The following is a 19,271-nucleotide window of genomic DNA, read 5'->3' as shown; positions in this document are numbered from 1 at the left end:
TTTCCGTGCATATGTCGAAACTTTAAAGTGCCATATGTACTGTAAAACGTATTACGATATACGTGCGAATAGGTAATTCGCAACTCGTGTCGATTAAGAACACTCCCTTCGGTGGTGTTTTAAAAGTCCAGTTATTAATCACCACTCGTTGCGAATTTCCTATTTTCTGCACTTGTATCGTAAATAACTATATTGTTCAATGTTTGATATTTATGCATATGAATCATTTTTGAAGTGAAAACTTCTTTAGCGACAGGTCACGTGACCGACAGATTCGTCAGATTGAAAATTCGTAAGACGGACACGTGACCTGATCGAAAAACTCCATGGTGGTTCTAGTAATGATGATGGTGTAAGAGTCGTTCAAATTATGGATGGAAGTTGATTTATCTGAGAGATAAACTTTTTAATGTTAAATAATTATAATAGTTCTGAAGTGTTAATATTTTAATGTAATATAAATTGTCATGTTTGTGTACTATAGCGCAATAAATGAATATTGTATTTTACCAGATTCGTTCGGACCCGGGTACGTCCTTAAACTACGTCCAAAAGAGAGGTATGGGCATTGTGAATGTCATCTCGCTTTGTGTGGTAGGGCACAGCCAGTGGATGTCATTCCAGATCTAGAGCAGAGCCCAACTGGGGAAGTACCTCCACCTTACAGAAAACAGCAGCCAAATAACACTAGACCCTACTCATAGTGCTGTGTTCCTGCCGGTGAGTAAGGTTGCCAGAGCTCAACTAGGGGGGGCGGGTTTAGGGTCGGCAACGCGCATGTAACTCCTCTGGAGTTGCAGGCGTACATAGGCTACGGAGACTGCTTACCATCAGGCGGGCCGTATGCTTGTTTGCCACCCACCTAGTATAAAAAAAAAAAAAGATAAATGATATTACTTACCGATAATTAAAGCAATTCGTGCAAAAATTATTCCCTAACCATTCCAAAATATCAAAAATGCACAAAGTTAATATTCAAGTTTTCACTTCTGCCGGCACTCCCGGAGTGAAACCCGTTGTTTTTTTTACATTTCAAATATTGTTAAGGATGTGCTGATATTCCGTACATTTTTTGAAATTGCCGCTTTTTTCTACTGACGGACATGGCTTGACAAATAGATTATAAATACTTCAACTATGGAAGGTAGAGGCAAGGAACAGAAACTCCTTAAGCAGAATTGTTGCAAAAGTATCCAGGTGTCAGCTATAAATAATATATAGTTCCAAATCTCTCCAGCGTAGCGCTAGAGTAGCTGAAAACCTAGGCGTTATTGACGGAGTGAAGTGAGCTGTCTATGATTAGATTTTTATCTCAAGTATTTTAGGTATTGTAGCGCCACCTATTTATGGTTTTTTGTTCCTTGCCTCTACCTCTACCATACCATACCTTCAACCAACCTTCAACCATTTAAATAGATACACAAAATTACAACTTCTGAACACACCGTCAGCCGTCAGCTGATCTGTGTCACTTAGACGTACGTGTGACGTCTCTTGAGTTTTCATTACGAAACAAACATGCGATAAAATGAGTTTTCTATGGAATTCTCCAGCGCAGGCAGCGCGGCGTGCGGCCCTACGAGTTCGCAACTAGTAAATATTCAATATGATAACAGAACATATCGCGTGAATAATTAAGGAAGCAAAGGTAAGACCCAAACGAACTTTTAAAAATACTTTGCGGCATACTCGGCATATTTTAGCGAAAACGAACATGAATTCGCGCATTTCTGATATTATGTCATAACGTAGTGCAGAGATCAAAGATCGAACTTTTGGGAAAAATGCGGCGGTTTATCTATTTTTGTGACTGAAAAGTACTGAACCAAATGTGTTGTTTCAAGAATCTTTGTAAGGCTTTTGTGATAAAATGAATACAACGGCGATTGCTTACTTGCGGTTTCGTTGAATAATAATGATATTAGATTTTGATCATAGAATTTTTTTTTTAACCTGTTGTAGATTAAAATTAGCATAGAAAATACTTATTATTAACTAAGTACCTACACTTACACATAGAAACTGGATGCGTTTGTTCAATAATGACTTGTTGTGCCATGTGTTCTAACTGGATTATTTGCTCCTTTAACATGATTTTGTCTGAAACTGAAAATTAATTTAACTTGACTAAAACAAATTTCATTTTATTTATCCTAACAGTCTTGAAATAATACTCTTTTTCAGTTTCAGATAAACTCTTCTAAAGCAAAGATGAATTTGGCAAATGTAACAGTTATGGCAAACAAAAACCTCCGATCATAACCTTAAAGTATTATATACCTTGAAAGTGCTGTCCATACTCGTTCAATATGGACTTTGTGGTGGGTGGTATAGCGGGTGTAGGCGCTGCAATCTTTAGTAACCCATTTGATGTGGTGAAGACCCGCATGCAGCTGCAAGGGGAGCTCCGGGCGCGGAGCCAGCATGCGGTATACTATAAAAATATACCACATGCTATGTACACTATTGTGAAACACGATGGAGTAACAGCGTTACAGAAGGGACTTGTACCGGCATTGTGGTTCCAGTTAGTGGTTAATGGTGTAAGGTAAGTTATTTAGTTTTGGTTTTGATTTATTTTATGGATTGAGGTAATATTGAAAATTGCACATAATTTCTAACTATAGTAACAGTAAGCAACAAACCTTGGTAAGCATTTTAATAGCATAAGTGTTGCCGAAGTATAAAGTGTTTCTTGTTTAATAGATAGTAACAATTTTCAAAATTAATTCGCTTTTAAAGTTACCCCAATGCACCTTAACCCTTTAATGGGAAAACTTCGATTTTATATGGCAAAAATGACCACCCTATAACAATGATATTAAACTCATTTCAGATGGTCATCTGACCATTAAAGGGTTAACTGAAATTCTATTATTGAATAGCGGGTCCACACCAAGTAATTATACGCGCGAGGCAATTTCCTCGCGCACAAAACGGCCAGTGTAGACGTGCCTCTAGCCGGTTTGTACGCGAGGAAATTGCCTCGCGCGCATGCTCGTTCTGTGTGGACTCTCTTAATCATTTTTGCTAAGTTTTTTCGTCTATTCCAAATAAAAAGACTTGAATGTATTGAAATAAATTTGTTGTTATGGAATTCAATTAAGTATTCTTATTTGTTTATTTGATAAACTGCTTTTATTTGGGACTCATCTGCTAACTTTAAAGTAGTGTCAGACCGAAGTTTCGGTTTCGGCATAAAAATCGTGTTTCGGCTGAAGGTTCGGTTTCGGCGCAAAAACTGCCGAACCTTTCGGTCGCACCGAAACTTATGACCTTGTACTTTCGTATCTATTTTTTTAGTGTAAAGACTATTTAATTTACTAAGCGGACACTCAAAATGGATATATAAATCAATTAGTTGGTCTAGAAACGTTTTATTTTCATAAACGGAACGCAACGATATAGAAGATATAATAGAATGTAAATAAATTCGTAAAGTTTTCGAATATACTCGGATGCGCTGCTTAAATGCCTGCATATACATATTCGTTTAAATTAACAGTTTTGTAAGATTCACGGTTGGTTTCAGTATACTTAAATCGACCGGGATGCAACTTGTTTTATTTTGTACCACCTATGTGAATTAAAGGTATTTTTACTTTTTCATGGGTAATGGTCCAACCAAAGTTTCGGTTTCGGCCAAAACTAGAACCAAAACCGAACCTTCGGTTACGGTTTCGGCAAAAAAACATGTTTCGGTCGGACACTACTTTAAAGTCAGTCAGTAAAAAGGCTCAGGCTCCTACTTAATCCAACAAATATCGCCTGTCATTCAGCACGACATAGCTGCAAGTATTTTTGGCACGTGGGGGTCGGAATGGGGTTTTATTGTATAGAAAATATAGTTAATTACTAGAGTTAGAAGTAATCCATGAACTATGATTAGATTTAAAGTGATTCTAATTCACTCTATCAAAACCACTCTTATTTTCAGATTAGGCATATACCAACAAGCTGATAACCAAGGTTTTCTCCGTGATGAGAAAAACAACACAAAGTTCACAAACAGTTTAGTAATGGGTGCTTTCGCTGGCATGGTTGGAGCGTTCTTCGGCAGTCCGCTACAGCTAGTTAAGACACAGCTGATGTCTTATTCTTCAGAGAAGATAGCGGTTGGTACCCAGCATGCTCATACAGGCATGACATATGCTATGAGTAAGATTTATAAGAAGAACGGGTTGGGAGGCCTGTGGAGAGGTGCTCATGGAATGATGCTCAGGAACTCCATAGGATCAGCAACGCAGATTGCGTCTTATGCAGTGTAAGTATATTTTTGTCTTTATCTTTTTTTATTTCCTAGGAATAGGAATCCTAAAAGTTTTTAATTTAACTATACGTTTTTTTTTTTGGTAAATCAGCATTTATTTTTATGGCATGATTTACTGAAGTCTTCACACACCTTGGATTTTGAACCTTTATGCCTATGCTTTGAAGGCATCAAAAATAATCGAACTTTTAAACTTTTTTTCATGTTTCTATATTTTTTTCAGTTGTAAAGAATGGATGGACGACAACGACATGTTCCAACAGTCGAAGTATCTATCGGCATTCGTCGCCAGCAACATAGGGGCCGTGGTGAAAACAATCTCCTTGACGCCAATGGACGTCATTATGACGAGATTGTACAATCAAGGTAATTTCAACCTTATTTTATTATTATTGGGATCGAAAATTCGTAGCCAGCAATATAGGGTCCGTAGTGAAAACAATCTCCTTGACGCCAATGGACGTCATTATGACGAGATTGTACAATCAAGGTAATTTCAACCTTATTTATATTAGGGTCAAAGTAAAATGTACAACATCAAGAGCGCTATGAAAAGCTTGAGATACCTACGCTCAACTACGAAGGTAATGCTATTGGAATTACTAAAATCGAGATATATGTGTCATTCTTGTAGGGAATATTACGCAAAAGTCTGCGTAGAGGGCGCCACCAGCCCATACTGAGGGCCTACCGCGAAACACAATAAACGGAATTTCGTTATCTGTCTCTCTATCACTCTTGCATATTCGAGCGATAAAAAGGCAGATAACGAAACCTCGATTTTCACGGTTCGCAGTAGGCCCATGTAAACAAACCGCCTTGATGCATCTATGTCATAGTGAAAACTTCTTTTTTTTTTTTAAAGTTGGTACAATATACATTTACATAATATTTCGCCAAACATAACGTATATCGGCGATAAGGAGTATTAAAATACTGTTTAAGGCATAGTGTTTAAGTTACTATATCTTATCTTATACCTTTAAACGAGCAAGTCTTGTATATATGTATATATTTCGGGGATCTCGGAAACGCCTCTAACGATTTCGATGAAAGAATTGCTCGTTTTAAAGGTATAAGATATACAAATTTTACAACTTTGGGAATGAACCAAATTATTAACCGACTTCAATTTCATGGAAAGAGGAGGTTCTGTATTCGGTTGTGGCTATTTTTTTAACATATGTGATTACTGATCTGATTTTTATTAGTATATATATATTTAGTAGTCATACTACTATAAGTCTATAAATTATAAACTGAAACAGTTGTTATTAAATTAAATTGAATACAGAATTACATAATCTGTAGAAATATCAACTGGCTAACTATCACGGTTCATGAGATGCAGCCTGGTGACAGATGGACGGACGGACGGACGGACAGCGGAGTCTCAGTAATAGGGTCCCGTTTGACCCTTTGAGTACGGAACCGTAAAAACGAATAATACAATAAATATTACGTATTTGTCAGGGTTCAATAATGTCCACCTGGTAAAGTTTCAATTTTAAACTCAACTTATCAACTTTTTGTTTCAGCGGTGGACGTAAACGGCCAAGGGCTCCTCTACAGCGGCATAGTAGATTGCGCCAAAAAAATCACCAAGACCGAAGGTCTCCTAGCGTTTTACAAAGGTATGGGCCCCTCATACCTCCGTCAGGCGCCACACACGGTCCTCCTACTTGTGTTTTGGGATATGCTGAAGGATGTCCAGAAGAGTTTTGAGGAGAAGGCGTGATGATTTAGCATTATTGGTATGGTGTGTTTTGACTTTATACGATTTTATTTTATTTTGTTGACAATGTTTTTCTGTAGATTTGGATAAAATTTGGCTGGTTTGAAGGTCCTTATTCTGGGCGAATACGAAATCAAAACTTTCCTATGTAATTGTCCGTCAAAAAATATCGTATATTTTCGTAATTCAGAGGTAAATTTTTAGGACATGCAGAATAGACAACTATAACTATCCACCAAATTTTATCGAAACCTTACGAAAGAAGTTCGACAAAATAAAATCAGCCCATACGGTATGTAGGCTGTTATTTTTGAGTAATAAGTATAAGCGTTAAGTTCAATTTGATCTGTTCCTAGTCAATTGATTGTTAATAGACTGTTGTTTCATAGAAAAGTGCGATTTTTGAATAAAAAATCTTTCACAAGTAGGCAGTACAAGTTATAAGGTGTCGTGGAATGGCTCTAACCACGTGCTTGATATTTTTTAGTGACTTCTATTATTATTATAATAAAATAAGGGTGACAGCTGGTAACTACAGTTGCCAAAAGCATCTGATTGGCTAAATGTAAAAAAAAAAACTGTAATATGTATATTTGTAATCGCATTTTAGTCTATGAAACAATTTCTACGTATAAAAAGTTAGATTCAATATTAAATATTTCAATATGCGAAAGATTAAATAATATGTATAATATTTCTAAGTAGGTAATGGTACTCGTATCTACGCCCTATGTGATTCACGCGTTTTTATATTAAATATCATGTATGGTAATTGTTCATTAATATACGATACGGTATTAAGATTTTTAATTGTAAATATCCGATTTAAAAAGTTATACTACGCGATATTTTCTCTCTTTTTCATTGGAAAAAAAAAGATTACATAATATAATGTGTGGGTTGCCATAAAGAGCGTGTGCGTAGTAGGTTTTGCCACCTGTTGCCTGATTCAGAACTGTTCAATAGACATTTACACTTCAAGCTTTTAAAAAGAGCTCTGTACTGCTCTTCGGATTTTAAAAGGCAGTCTTCCGTAAACAAAATGTTCTAAGAAGACTTGCCTTTTAGTATCCGACGGCACATACGCACGCTCCTTATAACCTCATAGGTACACATGCACATTTCGTCTCGTATTAAATCATTAATAAGTATAAAATAAATATCAAATGTAAAAATTAATAGCCAAATATACCCGTTATCATATTACTCTTAAGCTAATCTTAACTATAAAACCAATCTTTATTTAAACTAGAAAGGAATAAGTATTATCGCGTGCACTTACTTTCTTTGTTAGTTTAAATAATGAGTACTTATTTAAAAATATTGTTAGTATAATAACCACCCAGTGAAACAATAGAGTATTCATTATGTAACCCGAAGTATTTTATCAAGTAATAAATTTTCAAAAAGTTATACTATAATGCAAATTACCAAAGCAAAATACGATACTATTGTACCAAAGTGAACCCATTACGGGAGCTTGTCTTATCTACATACTTATACGTAGATAAAATTGTTTTAATTTCTGCTGTTTGATAGTTCATTAGTTCATAATCAGAAAAAGTCATATTTAGGTTATACGTGTAGTAAATACACCGGTAGTGGTGGTAGTACATTTTAAATGGATATTAAAAGAATGTAAACAAAAAAGACTTGACTCGTTTTTCGGCCAATGAGTTACAACATTTTATGTCTGTGGATTACGTCATTGCCCGACTGAGATTTTCGAACAAAGTGTAAGAAAGGCAACTAAAGCAATGCAAGCATGCTAGGCAAAAAAAAGTGTAAGATTATTCCGTCACGAGTTTCCGTCACGACCCTTTCTTAACTTCGATCCAACCGAGTGTTACACGACACTCACGCATTTTTTTTTGTTTACATTATTTTGAGATTCATATGAAATGGAATACAGTATGGCTTAAAGCCCAGTGATCATTTGCCTTTGGTACTTAAGAAGTAATGCGTAAGGCGTATGCCACTCTTAATATCAGTTAATTATTACTCGTAGTTCCTAGACAATAATTGTTTTATCATCAATTGCTACATGAGGGATGTAGCAATTGATGATAAGAAAGTTGCAGATGAAAGAAAAGAGGGATGTTCTCCATTTTAAGTACGAAACTTGTGAATTGTTTTTTATTTTGTGTTACTATTTATTAACAAAGCGTATTTGTGCTATTCCCGTAGCAGGAACTTGTATAGTCCTTCGAAAAAGCGCAATTTTTGTTTTAATTTTGACGCATTATAACGTCACGCGTAATTAAATACCTAGTTAAATTGTAAGTTACAGATATAATGTAACATTAATTCTTACTTTAAACAGTTTCCACAGTATTAATCCATACCAATAATATTATGGATATGCAGCATTTAACTTTATCCTAGATATAAAATAAATATGTCCTATTTTCTGTTACTTTGGCGGTCACTTGTAATACTACTGACCCTAGCCTTGTTATCCCTGCGTCCGTCGTTAATACTAACAGCAAAACTTAACTGTCCTTTGGTGAATCTTATCTCGTTTTTATAAGGTCGAATATTCAGTTAACTGTCTTAACGCACTAAATAAAACCGAAATATACCATTTTACGCTGTAATATATGTATATGAAAACCAACATACGAGTAGATTCGTAATTAACTCTATGTAATCCCACCAGTAAAATAAATTCATTCGCGAAATGCCTCTGTCAATTTTATATTAATGTAGGTATTTGTAGTGATTACAATTTTGGCATAATCAATTAATCACCAAAGTAACCAAATTGAAATTTAATTGTTATGAAAGATTTGAAATATAAATGGCGATTTGTACTTTTCAAACAATTTAGATGTTTTGACTTGGGATTAGATTTTAAAATTGTAGGACAATAAGTAGAATGAGATTGTTTTCTTTTCAGAGTTATAAAAGGCTAAATATGCTTAAATTTTGATTTGGGATCTTTAACCCTTTGAACGCCAACGTGTGCGGGGCGCCAATGTGAACCTTGTCGGAATGAACGAAGGTTGATATTGGGCTATTGCCGCGCACGTCGAGAGACTAAAATATATGAGATTAAAGTAGGTATAATAAACCATATCTCGTATGACTATGCATGTTCGGTTGTTTATGTTAATCAAAAAAATTGTTATATTTATACAATTTTTTATTTGTTATTATTATTATGTATAGAATATATAGTAATTGTGTTCAAAATGTGCAATAAATACCTTAGTTAATGCATACATATACGTAGCCAATAAGCAGATTAATCGATATGCACCAAGGCATTGTGATTTAATCCGAACTTTGCTTCACATTATTACCTTAGGTCTATATCGATTACAAAAAAAAACATGTATTTAAACGTGTTGAATATAAATATCATTTGTATGTACTTAGAGATATAATAATATACTGTTTATCAAATGAGCGCCCCTCCAAAGCACCTCTTACATCTAAAGTAATCTATTAGGCGCAATGCACACAAACCAAACTTAAAATGGCGTATCTCAGTTATCTCTAAATAATTGACGCCACAGTTTTTATTTTGTTATTCATAAATAATCATACAATCATTTTCAATGTAAAACATATTAATTTTAAGTTAAAGTTTATTTTTTATTTATTTAAATGTTGAGAATCTGCGTAGAAATCTCATTAAAAATAGTGCCATATTTCTACAGCTATATTTTATTGTTAGTGCCTTTTAGTATGTATTTTACTATTGTTGATATAATTAATTTAATAAATTACTGCTGACTTTATTATTTTTATTTTATTTATTCTCCGCCAATCTTCACCTATTCACTAGATTAAATACAATTTGTAAAGTGAACCACATAATCACTACACCTTATACAACAAAGTCCCCCGCCGTGTCTGTCTGTCTGTGAGCGCGAGTCGCTAGTTATGTTTATGTATACTTAATTACAATATAATAGATAGTATGTTAGTTTAAGTCAAACCTTGGAAGCTCAAATATGGTTACTTGTGAAAGACCCGTGGCAATACAATATACTGTATTATGATGACATCGAATTGGTCCAATGTTGGAGACTAAAAGTGGTTGACCATATGGAACGCTACATATTAGTGAATTGTAGAAGAGGCGTAAATTTTAAGATAAAATCGAGCTCTTAAATTTCACAACCGGAATAAAAGTGTGATATACAGCGCTATAGTATGTTTTTAGGGTTCCGTAGCCAAATGGCAAAAAACGGAACCCTTATAGATTCGTCATGTCTGTCTGTCTGTCCGATTAAGTCACAGCCACTTTTTTCCGAAACTATAAGAGCTATACCGTTCAAACTTGGTAAGTAGATGTATTCTACGAACCGCATTAAGATGTTTACACAAAAATAGAAAAAAAACAATAAATTTTGGGGGTTCCCCATACTTAGAACTGAAACTCAAAAAATCTTTTTTCATCAAACCCATACGTGTGGGGTATCTATGGATAGGTTTTTAAAAATGATATTGAGGTTTCTAATATCATTTTTTTCGAAACTGAATAGTTTGCGCGAGAGACACTTCCAAAGTGGAAAAATGTCCCCCCCGTAACTTCTAAAATAACAGAATGAAAAATCTAAAAAAAATATATGATATACATTGCCATGCAAACTTCCACCGAAAATTGGTTTGAACGAGATCTAGTAAGTAGTTTTTTTTTTAAAACGTCATAAAATTTAAAAAAAAAATTTTTTTTCATCAAACCCATACGTGTGGGGTATCTATGGATAGGTCTTCAAAAATAATATTTAGGTTTCTAATATCATTTTTTTCTAAATTGAATAGTTTGCGCGAGAGACTTCCAAAGTGGAAAAATGTGTCCCCCCCTGTAACTTCTAAAACAACAGAATGAAAAATCTAAAAAAAATATATGATATACATTCCCATGCAAACTTCCACCGAAAATTGGTTTGAACGAGATCTAGTAAGTAGTTTTTTTTTTAATACGTCATAAAATTAAAAAAAAAAAAATTTTTTTCATCAAACGTATGGGGTATCTAGGGATAGGTCTTCAAAAATGATATTTAGGTTTCTAATATAATTTTTTTCTAAACTGAATAGTTTGCGCGAGAGACACTTCCAAAGTGAAAAAAAGTGCCCCCCCCCCCCCCCTGTAACTTCTAAAATAACAGAATGAAAAATCTAAAAAAAATATATGATATACATTACCATGCAAACTTCCACCGAAAATTAGTTTGGACCAGATCTAGTAACTAGTTTTTTTAATACGTCATAAATGGTACGGAACCCTTCATGGGCGAGTCCGACTCGTACTTGGCCGCTTTTTTATCAAATCAAATCTACTACTAGATCTACCTACTATTTAAATAATGTGCGAAAACATCTACTTCAGCTGCCACAGTTCGAGACAAGATACATCTTCTACTACTATTAACTGTACTGTAACTTCGTACCGGTGGTAACACGAGCACACTCGATGATAAATTCTAAGCGGTAAAAACGTTAATAAGTAACCTATAAATCTTTAAATTGATAATCTTACGTTTCGATCTCCCTAGATGGCGCTCGCACGCGACGCCACCGACATGCTAATGGGCGGCACGTCCGCCATGTTTGCGACCATCTTTACCAACCCCATAGAAGTCGTCAAAACACGACTCCAACTCCAGGGAGAGTTAAAAGCTAAAGGACATAAGATACATTACAAGAGTGTACCGCATGGGCTGTTTGTCATTGCGAAGAACGAAGGATTTCGATCGCTGCAGAGGGGTTTAAGCGCGATGCTCGGGTTCCAGTTCTTTCTTAATACTTTTAGGTAAGTTAAGTAGCCATATTCTCTATGTAACATTTTTACCAACCCTGTAGAAATGATGAAGACCCGACTCCAACTCCAGGAGGAGTTGAGAGCTAAAGGACACAGGAAAAATTACAAGAGTGTATCGCATGGTCTGTTTGATATTGCGAAAAACAAGGGATTTGGATCGCTGCAGTGGTGTTTAAGCGCGATGCTTGTGTTCCAGTTCTTTCTTAATAGTTTTAGGTGAGTTAAGTAGACATTTTTATATTCAACATTATATGTATCTACGCCATAGAAGTGGTAACTCGATTTCAACTACAGGGGGAGTTGAGAGCTAGGGGACATGAGATGCAGAAGGATTTAAACACGATGGTTGGGTTCCAGTTGGTTCTTTCTTAATAGATAGGTACCTCTTTTATGTAGAAAGAATTGAAAGTGGTTACGTGTAGGTATTATAGCCAATACTTTCATTAGTCCGCACCTTAATTTAGGGATCATTACCAAGTCTACTGCGATAGAGCTGTAAAAGCTCATGGGGGGGGGGGGGGGGGGGGTACAATTTCGGCTCTGTTCGTTTCCTGAAAATAAATAATTGCTGACTTAAATATACTATACAGCTGGATCTTATCTTGGTTTTTCTATCCCTGAGTTATTGCGTAACATTTTATACACATACATTTCATCAATTCCAGGTTAGGAGTTTTCCGGATATGCGAACGCCGCGGCCTTACCACGGACGCCACAGGCCGAACGTCAATACTGAAGGGAGCAGCGGCAGCCGGCGTCGGTGGCGCTATGGGCTCCATCGCTGGCACGCCGTTCTTCTTAGTCAAGACCCGGTTGCAGGCTCAGGTATGACTCATGAGAACGCCGTGGCCTAACCATGGACGGCAATGGTCGAACGTCAATACTGAAGGGTGCGGCGGCAGTCGGTGTGGGCGGCGCTCTGGGCTCCATCGCTGGCATGCCGTTCTTGTTAGTCGTTACAGGCACAGGTATGTCACATCGACTGGTGGCAATTCGTCCAAGGACAAGAACACTCGAAAGCTCTAATCAAAGAGTTTAACAGCAAAACTGCTAAGGAGCTTCTAGTGCTCAAAATAGGTACACAAAATCTGCGCTGTGACCAGAATATTGACTGGACACTGTAAGTTGAACAAACACATGTTTCAAATTGGAAAGAAACAAGATACGACATGCAGGAGTCAGAGGAGACTGGACCACTAATAATGTCGTAAAGAAGTGCCTACTACGGCCCAAAGAATCTGGAACTTCCTGGATTCAACGGACATTAATAACGAAGGGATGTCACAATATATCACTGGTTGGTCGACGTGGCACTCAAAGGCCCGCAATACCGCAATAATAATAAAATGACACATGAGAATGCCATGTCCTAACTAAGGACGTGACGGACGCCACCAATCGAATGTTAATACTGAGGATTGCGACGAGTGCTCTAGGATTCATCGCCACAACGCCGTTATTTCTAGTGAGACTTGGGGACACTTCTCAAGACACGGTTTCAGGTACAGGTATGACGTCATATAACGTAAATCCGTCAAATAAACGGAAACGTAAGAATTTTAACTGACAATGCTGGAAGTGCTGGAACGTAACTATATATGGTCTGCGGTTAGAGATAACATGTAGTGTTCTTTTAACACCGAAAATCATAGCTGTCCCTTCTAAATTTTCTAATGCATATTAAGTATTAGGATAAATAACAAATTTTAACCTCGATTTATCGGCGCTTGCCTACCGTTTCTCATAAAATGCTTCAACTACAGGTTATAGTACACCCTCCTTGTACAGTCAGCATCAATCGTAGCGGATGAAACAACGCGCCAAAAGTATCTGATATCCCGGATAACTTTTCCAAATGTGGATAATCTCGAAAATGTACGTTCATAAGTGTATCTTTTACAGTGTTAATTGTTCTACATCACTTCCACCCTCACTTTTTGTTAAGCTGTTACAGAATGTATCATGTATCAGTATCTACTTTTGACGCCTTGTTTGATCCGCTACCTACTTCTGATGCTGACTGTAAAATCTAATAAATATTGCATATTTCAGGCTGCACAGGCGATCTCCGTGGGACATCAGCACAAGCATACTGGGACTTTTGAAGCACTCGCTGATATTTACGCCAAAGAAGGCTTTAAAGGTATCTCCCGGGTGCTCTCCTGATAAATTACTGGACCTGGCCCAGTCACATCCTGTATTAGCTAGGTTACGTGACGTGACCAGTGCTATTATTATCTTAATCAGGGCATTCAATTAAGGTCAGGTGTGGGGTAAGGGGTGTTTCTCTTGAAACAAACTTTATTTTGCTCTGGGAACCCGTATGAGGAAAATCCTTCGTAGGTATTTTTAAGTCAATTTGATTTATGCATTAGGTTTATTTTTGATATTATCTTTTATTTAATATTTTTAAGTATCTCTTTATTTTCCCTGTAAGTGTCCCCCCTGTCACATAGCTCTTACCTTACCCCACCTAACCTTACAACATTATTTAGGCTTTCAGCCATTTCATTTGACGTTTTTTACTTTTATAAACACATTACCTATTCCTATAAGTACTTATATAGTTGCCTTAAAAGCATAGAATTTATTCGAACATTACTTACCAGGTTTATTCCGCGGTGTAGAACCTCAAATCCCCCGCGGCGCTGTCGGCAGTGCTTCCCAAATGGTGTCCTTTTCCTACGCTAAAGAGTGGCTGGTGTCCCACGGATGGATGACAGACTCGCCTATACTGTTATCCTTTGCTGGGGCTAATCTCGGAGGGCTAGTCATGACAGCCTGTCTCAATCCGTTTGATGTCGTTGCTACGCGTCTTTCTAATCAGCGTAAGTTCATTCATACAATAATTCTGTTAAGCGTTAACTGTTAAATGAAGTTTGATTGGGCTAATCTACTGCCCAATCTGTCTGGGTTTGTACGAGAATGACAGTGGGATTAAGCACATTATATAGAAGCAGCGTGCAATTAATATGGCCAAGGGGCAGGGCGTATATTTAGTTACAAATTATATTCTCTAGGGGGGAGCAGCTGATTGCACCCTCTTGGTGACTCCCTTGGATCCCGAAGATTTGTGGAGTAAGCGCATATACGGTAGTTGAAAAAATGTATTAAGGGTATCAGTCGATCAAGTTTCTTTTGAAGATCAAATGTCTATATGGGACCCATTGCCTTAAAGCATTACAAAAATCACAAATGATAGCCAAAGTTGACAGTCGCACTTTACTGACGAAACGCTCCTGACGAAATTGTAATACATCGTGACGTCACGATGTCATAGAAGCCGACTCTATGTATGAAAAACAAGGAAATTGCGATTTTGTCGGTGAAATATTGCGTTTATGTATATAGTACTCAATATTTTGTTATAAAATGTAAGGAATCGAATGATACCATTATTTTTTCTTTTTAGGATGTTAAAAACACTTAAATTTTGTAACTTTGAGGTCTTGTATTTTTTATTATTCCGATATATTTTTTAAGTTTCCGGACCATATATTTTCTAACTATTTAACTAGATTTCGTTTTAAATTTCAACGTGTGTCATGAACTCTATTAACGAATTCACCTTTCAGCGGTGGACGCGAACAACCGCGGCAAGTTATACTCCGGTATGATTGACTGCTTCTACAAGATGGTGCGTTCAGAAGGCATCGGATCCCTGTACAAAGGCACCGGGGCCAACTATATGAGGCTAGGGCCACACACTGTTTTACTTTTAGTGTGTTGGGATCAGCTGAAGATCTTGGAAGATTATTTGAGGAGATAACGAAACTGCTAATCTAGAGGTTTCCAAAAGTAATGGTATTTGAACCATTACTTCGTACTATTTGGACCTATGCTTGACTGGCATAGAATTCCATTTGGCATTAATTCCGCCATTTATACATTGTATTGCTATATTAATTGCAATACAGTGTTAAAAAAATAAAGGTTCGCGGGCCGGATCTGACCCACGGACCATAGTTTGAGAACCGCTTATCATGCTTGTGCTCGTCGAAGGAATTAAAAAAAAATGGGTGATAAAAATACATCAGGGTTCTAATTTTAAGAGAAATCAAGTGAACGAAGTACCTAAATAAATTTTAGACATGTAGGTATAAACCATTCCAAATAAATATCTATACATATATGTATATTAAGTACCATATGAATTCTATTTTTTAGTAAGTGAATTTATTTTGTTAATTTAATTTTACCTAAACATTTTACATCATTGTATGCTAGACAATAAACCATGATACCTCCATTTTATTTTTTTCTTAAGAGAAATCCTTTGGAAATTATCTCATTTTGCTCAGACAATACAGTTCAGTTTAGAATGAAAGTTAACCTCTAATTAACCTCTCGTCTGTGTTTGATAAAGACCTTGACCAAATCATTTGTCATTTTTCCCCAAAATGTTTTTGTTTTCTGCTTTTCGGCAAGATCGAAATTCGAACCCCTGATTTTTTTACCACCAGACACACACGAAAGGTTAAAAAGCAGTTTAAATAAAACGAAGTCTTCTCTAGCAAGTTGTATGTAATCGCGTCAAATTGTTGTCATTAGTATTAGTACACTGCAGGGTTAATAATATTGTAATACATATTTTTCACTATTTTCATTCTACACTATTGTTTTGCAAACAGAATGTGCCATGGGCTGGTAAAACCCGACAGATTTTTAAGGTGTATTCTTGACCGCATTTAGAGATTAAAATGTCATACAAAGTTTTCTGAAATCCGTCTCGTTTTAGAGATAATGTCAATTTTTGTAAGAAAATGTTTCTATAATAACTTAACAAAAAAAAACTCCTTTTTAGCTGCGACGCTGCCACTATATGACTTGGTTTAGACATATCTACTGACAGACATAAAAGTTTTAAACAAAACTCGCAATTTTTATGAGCTCGACGAGGTGGAGGGGGGTTTAGGGTCGGCAACGCGCATGTGACTCCTCTGGAGTTGCAGGCGTACATAGGCTACGGAAACTGCTTACCATCAGGCGGGCCGTATGCTTGTTTGCCATCGACGTAGTATAAAAAATAAAATAAAAAAAACTTTACTTATTTGTAACGTTTCTTTTTTCGCCGAGATATAAAATCATTTCGTATGCAGAAAAAGTAAAAAATATATTTTTTTTTGCCGAATTTAAACTATGTAATATAAAATTTTTTGCTCCTTATGACCTCAGGAATGCTTGGTTAAAATCTGTCGGGTGTTACTAACCCACGGTGTATATACATACAGTCTTTGTTAATAGTTTTTATTTGTCCACGTCTTGTTTAAAACAATTTGGCATTTCTATCGTTTATCCTTAAAATATCTTAAACACTACATACATCCAGCACTTTATAAAAATCATCTAATTATAGAATAACATTATGCATTTCAGAAATTTTAATACATAATAAGAATCCTAGCTATCTTCAATTACCAAAAGACTTATACATATAAAAAAATGTTGTCCTATAGATCTAAGCGACGGATTCATTAAATGGCTTGAGAATATTGGTGTTACAGCATTTTACGGATTCATTAACACGTTCACAGTCCGGTGCCCCATATATACTGTGGGGCTTAGTCAATTTGTGTAATAATGTCCTATAATATTTATTTATTTATTTATTTATATATGGGTCACGCTGAACTATCTCCACACGTCCGTGCCTGACATATAAGTCACGAAGATACAACCAGGCACGCACGGTTATTTATTTTATTTACTTAATAGTATTTTTGGCTAGTTAGACAACAGCATACAGAAAGTTATTGTTGTAATTCGAGTGTGTGCTTGTTTTTTTCTTAGTGACCCATACGTGGAGCATGGACGTGTGATTGAAGTAATTTGTTTCGACGTACGAGGAAACGCATACATACCAGTACATATAGTATGGGAACTGTTAACGTTACAGAATTTTACGATATTCTACCTATCTTTTTATAATATATTAGAAATATAGTTAGCATAGAATTGGACGAGGAAAAAAGCTAAACCTATTAAGTTTATAAGGCAATTTCTTATGTTACGAATACATTTTCCTTCAAAGGAAAGTCTTCTTTTCCGATTTCAATACCTGTACCAATCCTGTACTTAATCTACATTGTTGGCACCCACCTTCGATTGTTATTTATTATAAAGATGTGCAATGGGATTGCCCGGCCGAAGTATTTTAAAGACGGCGCCAGCATAGGTTTTTTTTTATGCTACGTCGGTGGCAAACAAACATACGGCCCGCCTGATGGTAAGCGGTCACCGTAGCCTATGGACGCCTGCAACTCCAGAGGTGTTGTATGCTAATACTTAGAATTGTGTCAAATTCTTGTTGTTTTAAAAATTTTATGCCCTGGATGCCCTTTAAAACAAATCTCATAGAACAAAACTACAGGCAGGTAAACATAGATGATTCGATCCTATAGATGTGCTATACCCGTGCGCCCGTGAGGGACAGAATATATATACACAATGCGACAAAATTAAAAACACGTTTTAACATTCCTGACATCATACCAAAAACAACCTACGTCATTTGGTCGGGTTACTTGTTACCACCATAAACCATACTAAATTTACGGTAGGGTTAAAAAAAATGTGACTGTGACAAGGACAAACAATAATAGGGCCTTCTCTGCTACTCCCACTGAAAGTTCTACAAATGCATCTCGTTCGGTCATCTGGCCTCTTCCTCATTTCATCTCTATATTATTGTATCTCTATACAGGTAAAACCTATGCTGGCGCCGTCTATGCAAACCTTTGACAGTCGCCATCTCCATTTCGTGCCTCGAATTTGATAGTCAATATAGATGACGCTGTACGGCTTTTGACATTGATAATTCAGTTACCACGAAACATGTGGCGCCCTACGGCGCCATCTTAAGCTGTCAAACTCGGTGGTGCGATTTTTTCTTATACTTTATACATCTTATACCTACGACCAAAGAGCTAGATGAAATGAGCAATACGATTTTTTTTCGTTTCATTTTACCTACCTTCCTATCTAATAAAAATTAAGATAAACTTGAGCTTTTCAAATAAAAAGAACACGAACATAGGAAAAATGGCATTAGTGGCATTAATGTATACTTAAAATTATTTTAGTTTGTACTAAGAAATAGAAATCAAATAACTAACGAACAAAACCACACTACGAAATGAAAATAACTACTTATACTTACACTTTCGAAACAAAAAATGTAATTTAACCTAAAATTAAATATACACCAACCTTGAGATTTTTTAGTTAAATAGAATTATGAGACACGTACACGTTGTTGTGGAAATAATTTCTGAAGAACATAAAAGATTAATTAGTTATATTAAAAATTAATTATATTAAAAATACACTTCATGTCTACTAGACATGAAGTGTATTTTTAATATAATTAATTGGTACTTAAAAATAATAATAATATTCGAGAATATACTAGCAGTTTCTTGTGATAATATATTACTTTAAAATAAAATAAAATGTAACTTGAACCATTATTTGCGTTCTTATAAAAAATT

The 19,271-nt window shown here is 35.8% G+C and overlaps 2 protein-coding genes across 2 annotated transcripts; both read left to right on the top strand.

Annotated features, from left to right (window-relative positions):
• Positions 1-529: 529 nt before the first annotated feature.
• On the top strand, positions 530-16,030 carry LOC133521639 (solute carrier family 25 member 35-like). The gene is made up of 6 exons (XM_061856719.1): positions 530-1,648; positions 11,516-11,772; positions 12,447-12,606; positions 13,834-13,924; positions 14,391-14,609; positions 15,357-16,030. The coding sequence occupies exons 2-6, from the start codon at positions 11,516-11,518 to the stop codon at positions 15,548-15,550; spliced, it is 921 nt and encodes a 306-aa protein (XP_061712703.1). The 5' UTR covers positions 530-1,648; the 3' UTR covers positions 15,551-16,030.
• Positions 3,051-7,735, top strand: LOC133521641 (solute carrier family 25 member 35-like). Its single transcript, XM_061856723.1, has 3 exons — positions 3,051-4,264; positions 4,494-4,636; positions 5,809-7,735. Exons 1-3 carry the CDS (start codon positions 3,882-3,884, stop codon positions 6,006-6,008), a joined length of 726 nt encoding a protein of 241 aa, XP_061712707.1. The 5' UTR covers positions 3,051-3,881; the 3' UTR covers positions 6,009-7,735.
• Positions 16,031-19,271: the final 3,241 nt, after the last annotated feature.

Source organism: Cydia pomonella, chromosome 9 (assembly GCF_033807575.1).
Source record: "Cydia pomonella isolate Wapato2018A chromosome 9, ilCydPomo1, whole genome shotgun sequence".
NCBI lineage: Eukaryota > Metazoa > Arthropoda > Insecta > Lepidoptera > Tortricidae > Cydia > Cydia pomonella.
The sequence above is the reverse complement of the archived record's forward strand: the minus strand, read 5'-3'. Positions and strand labels throughout refer to the sequence as shown.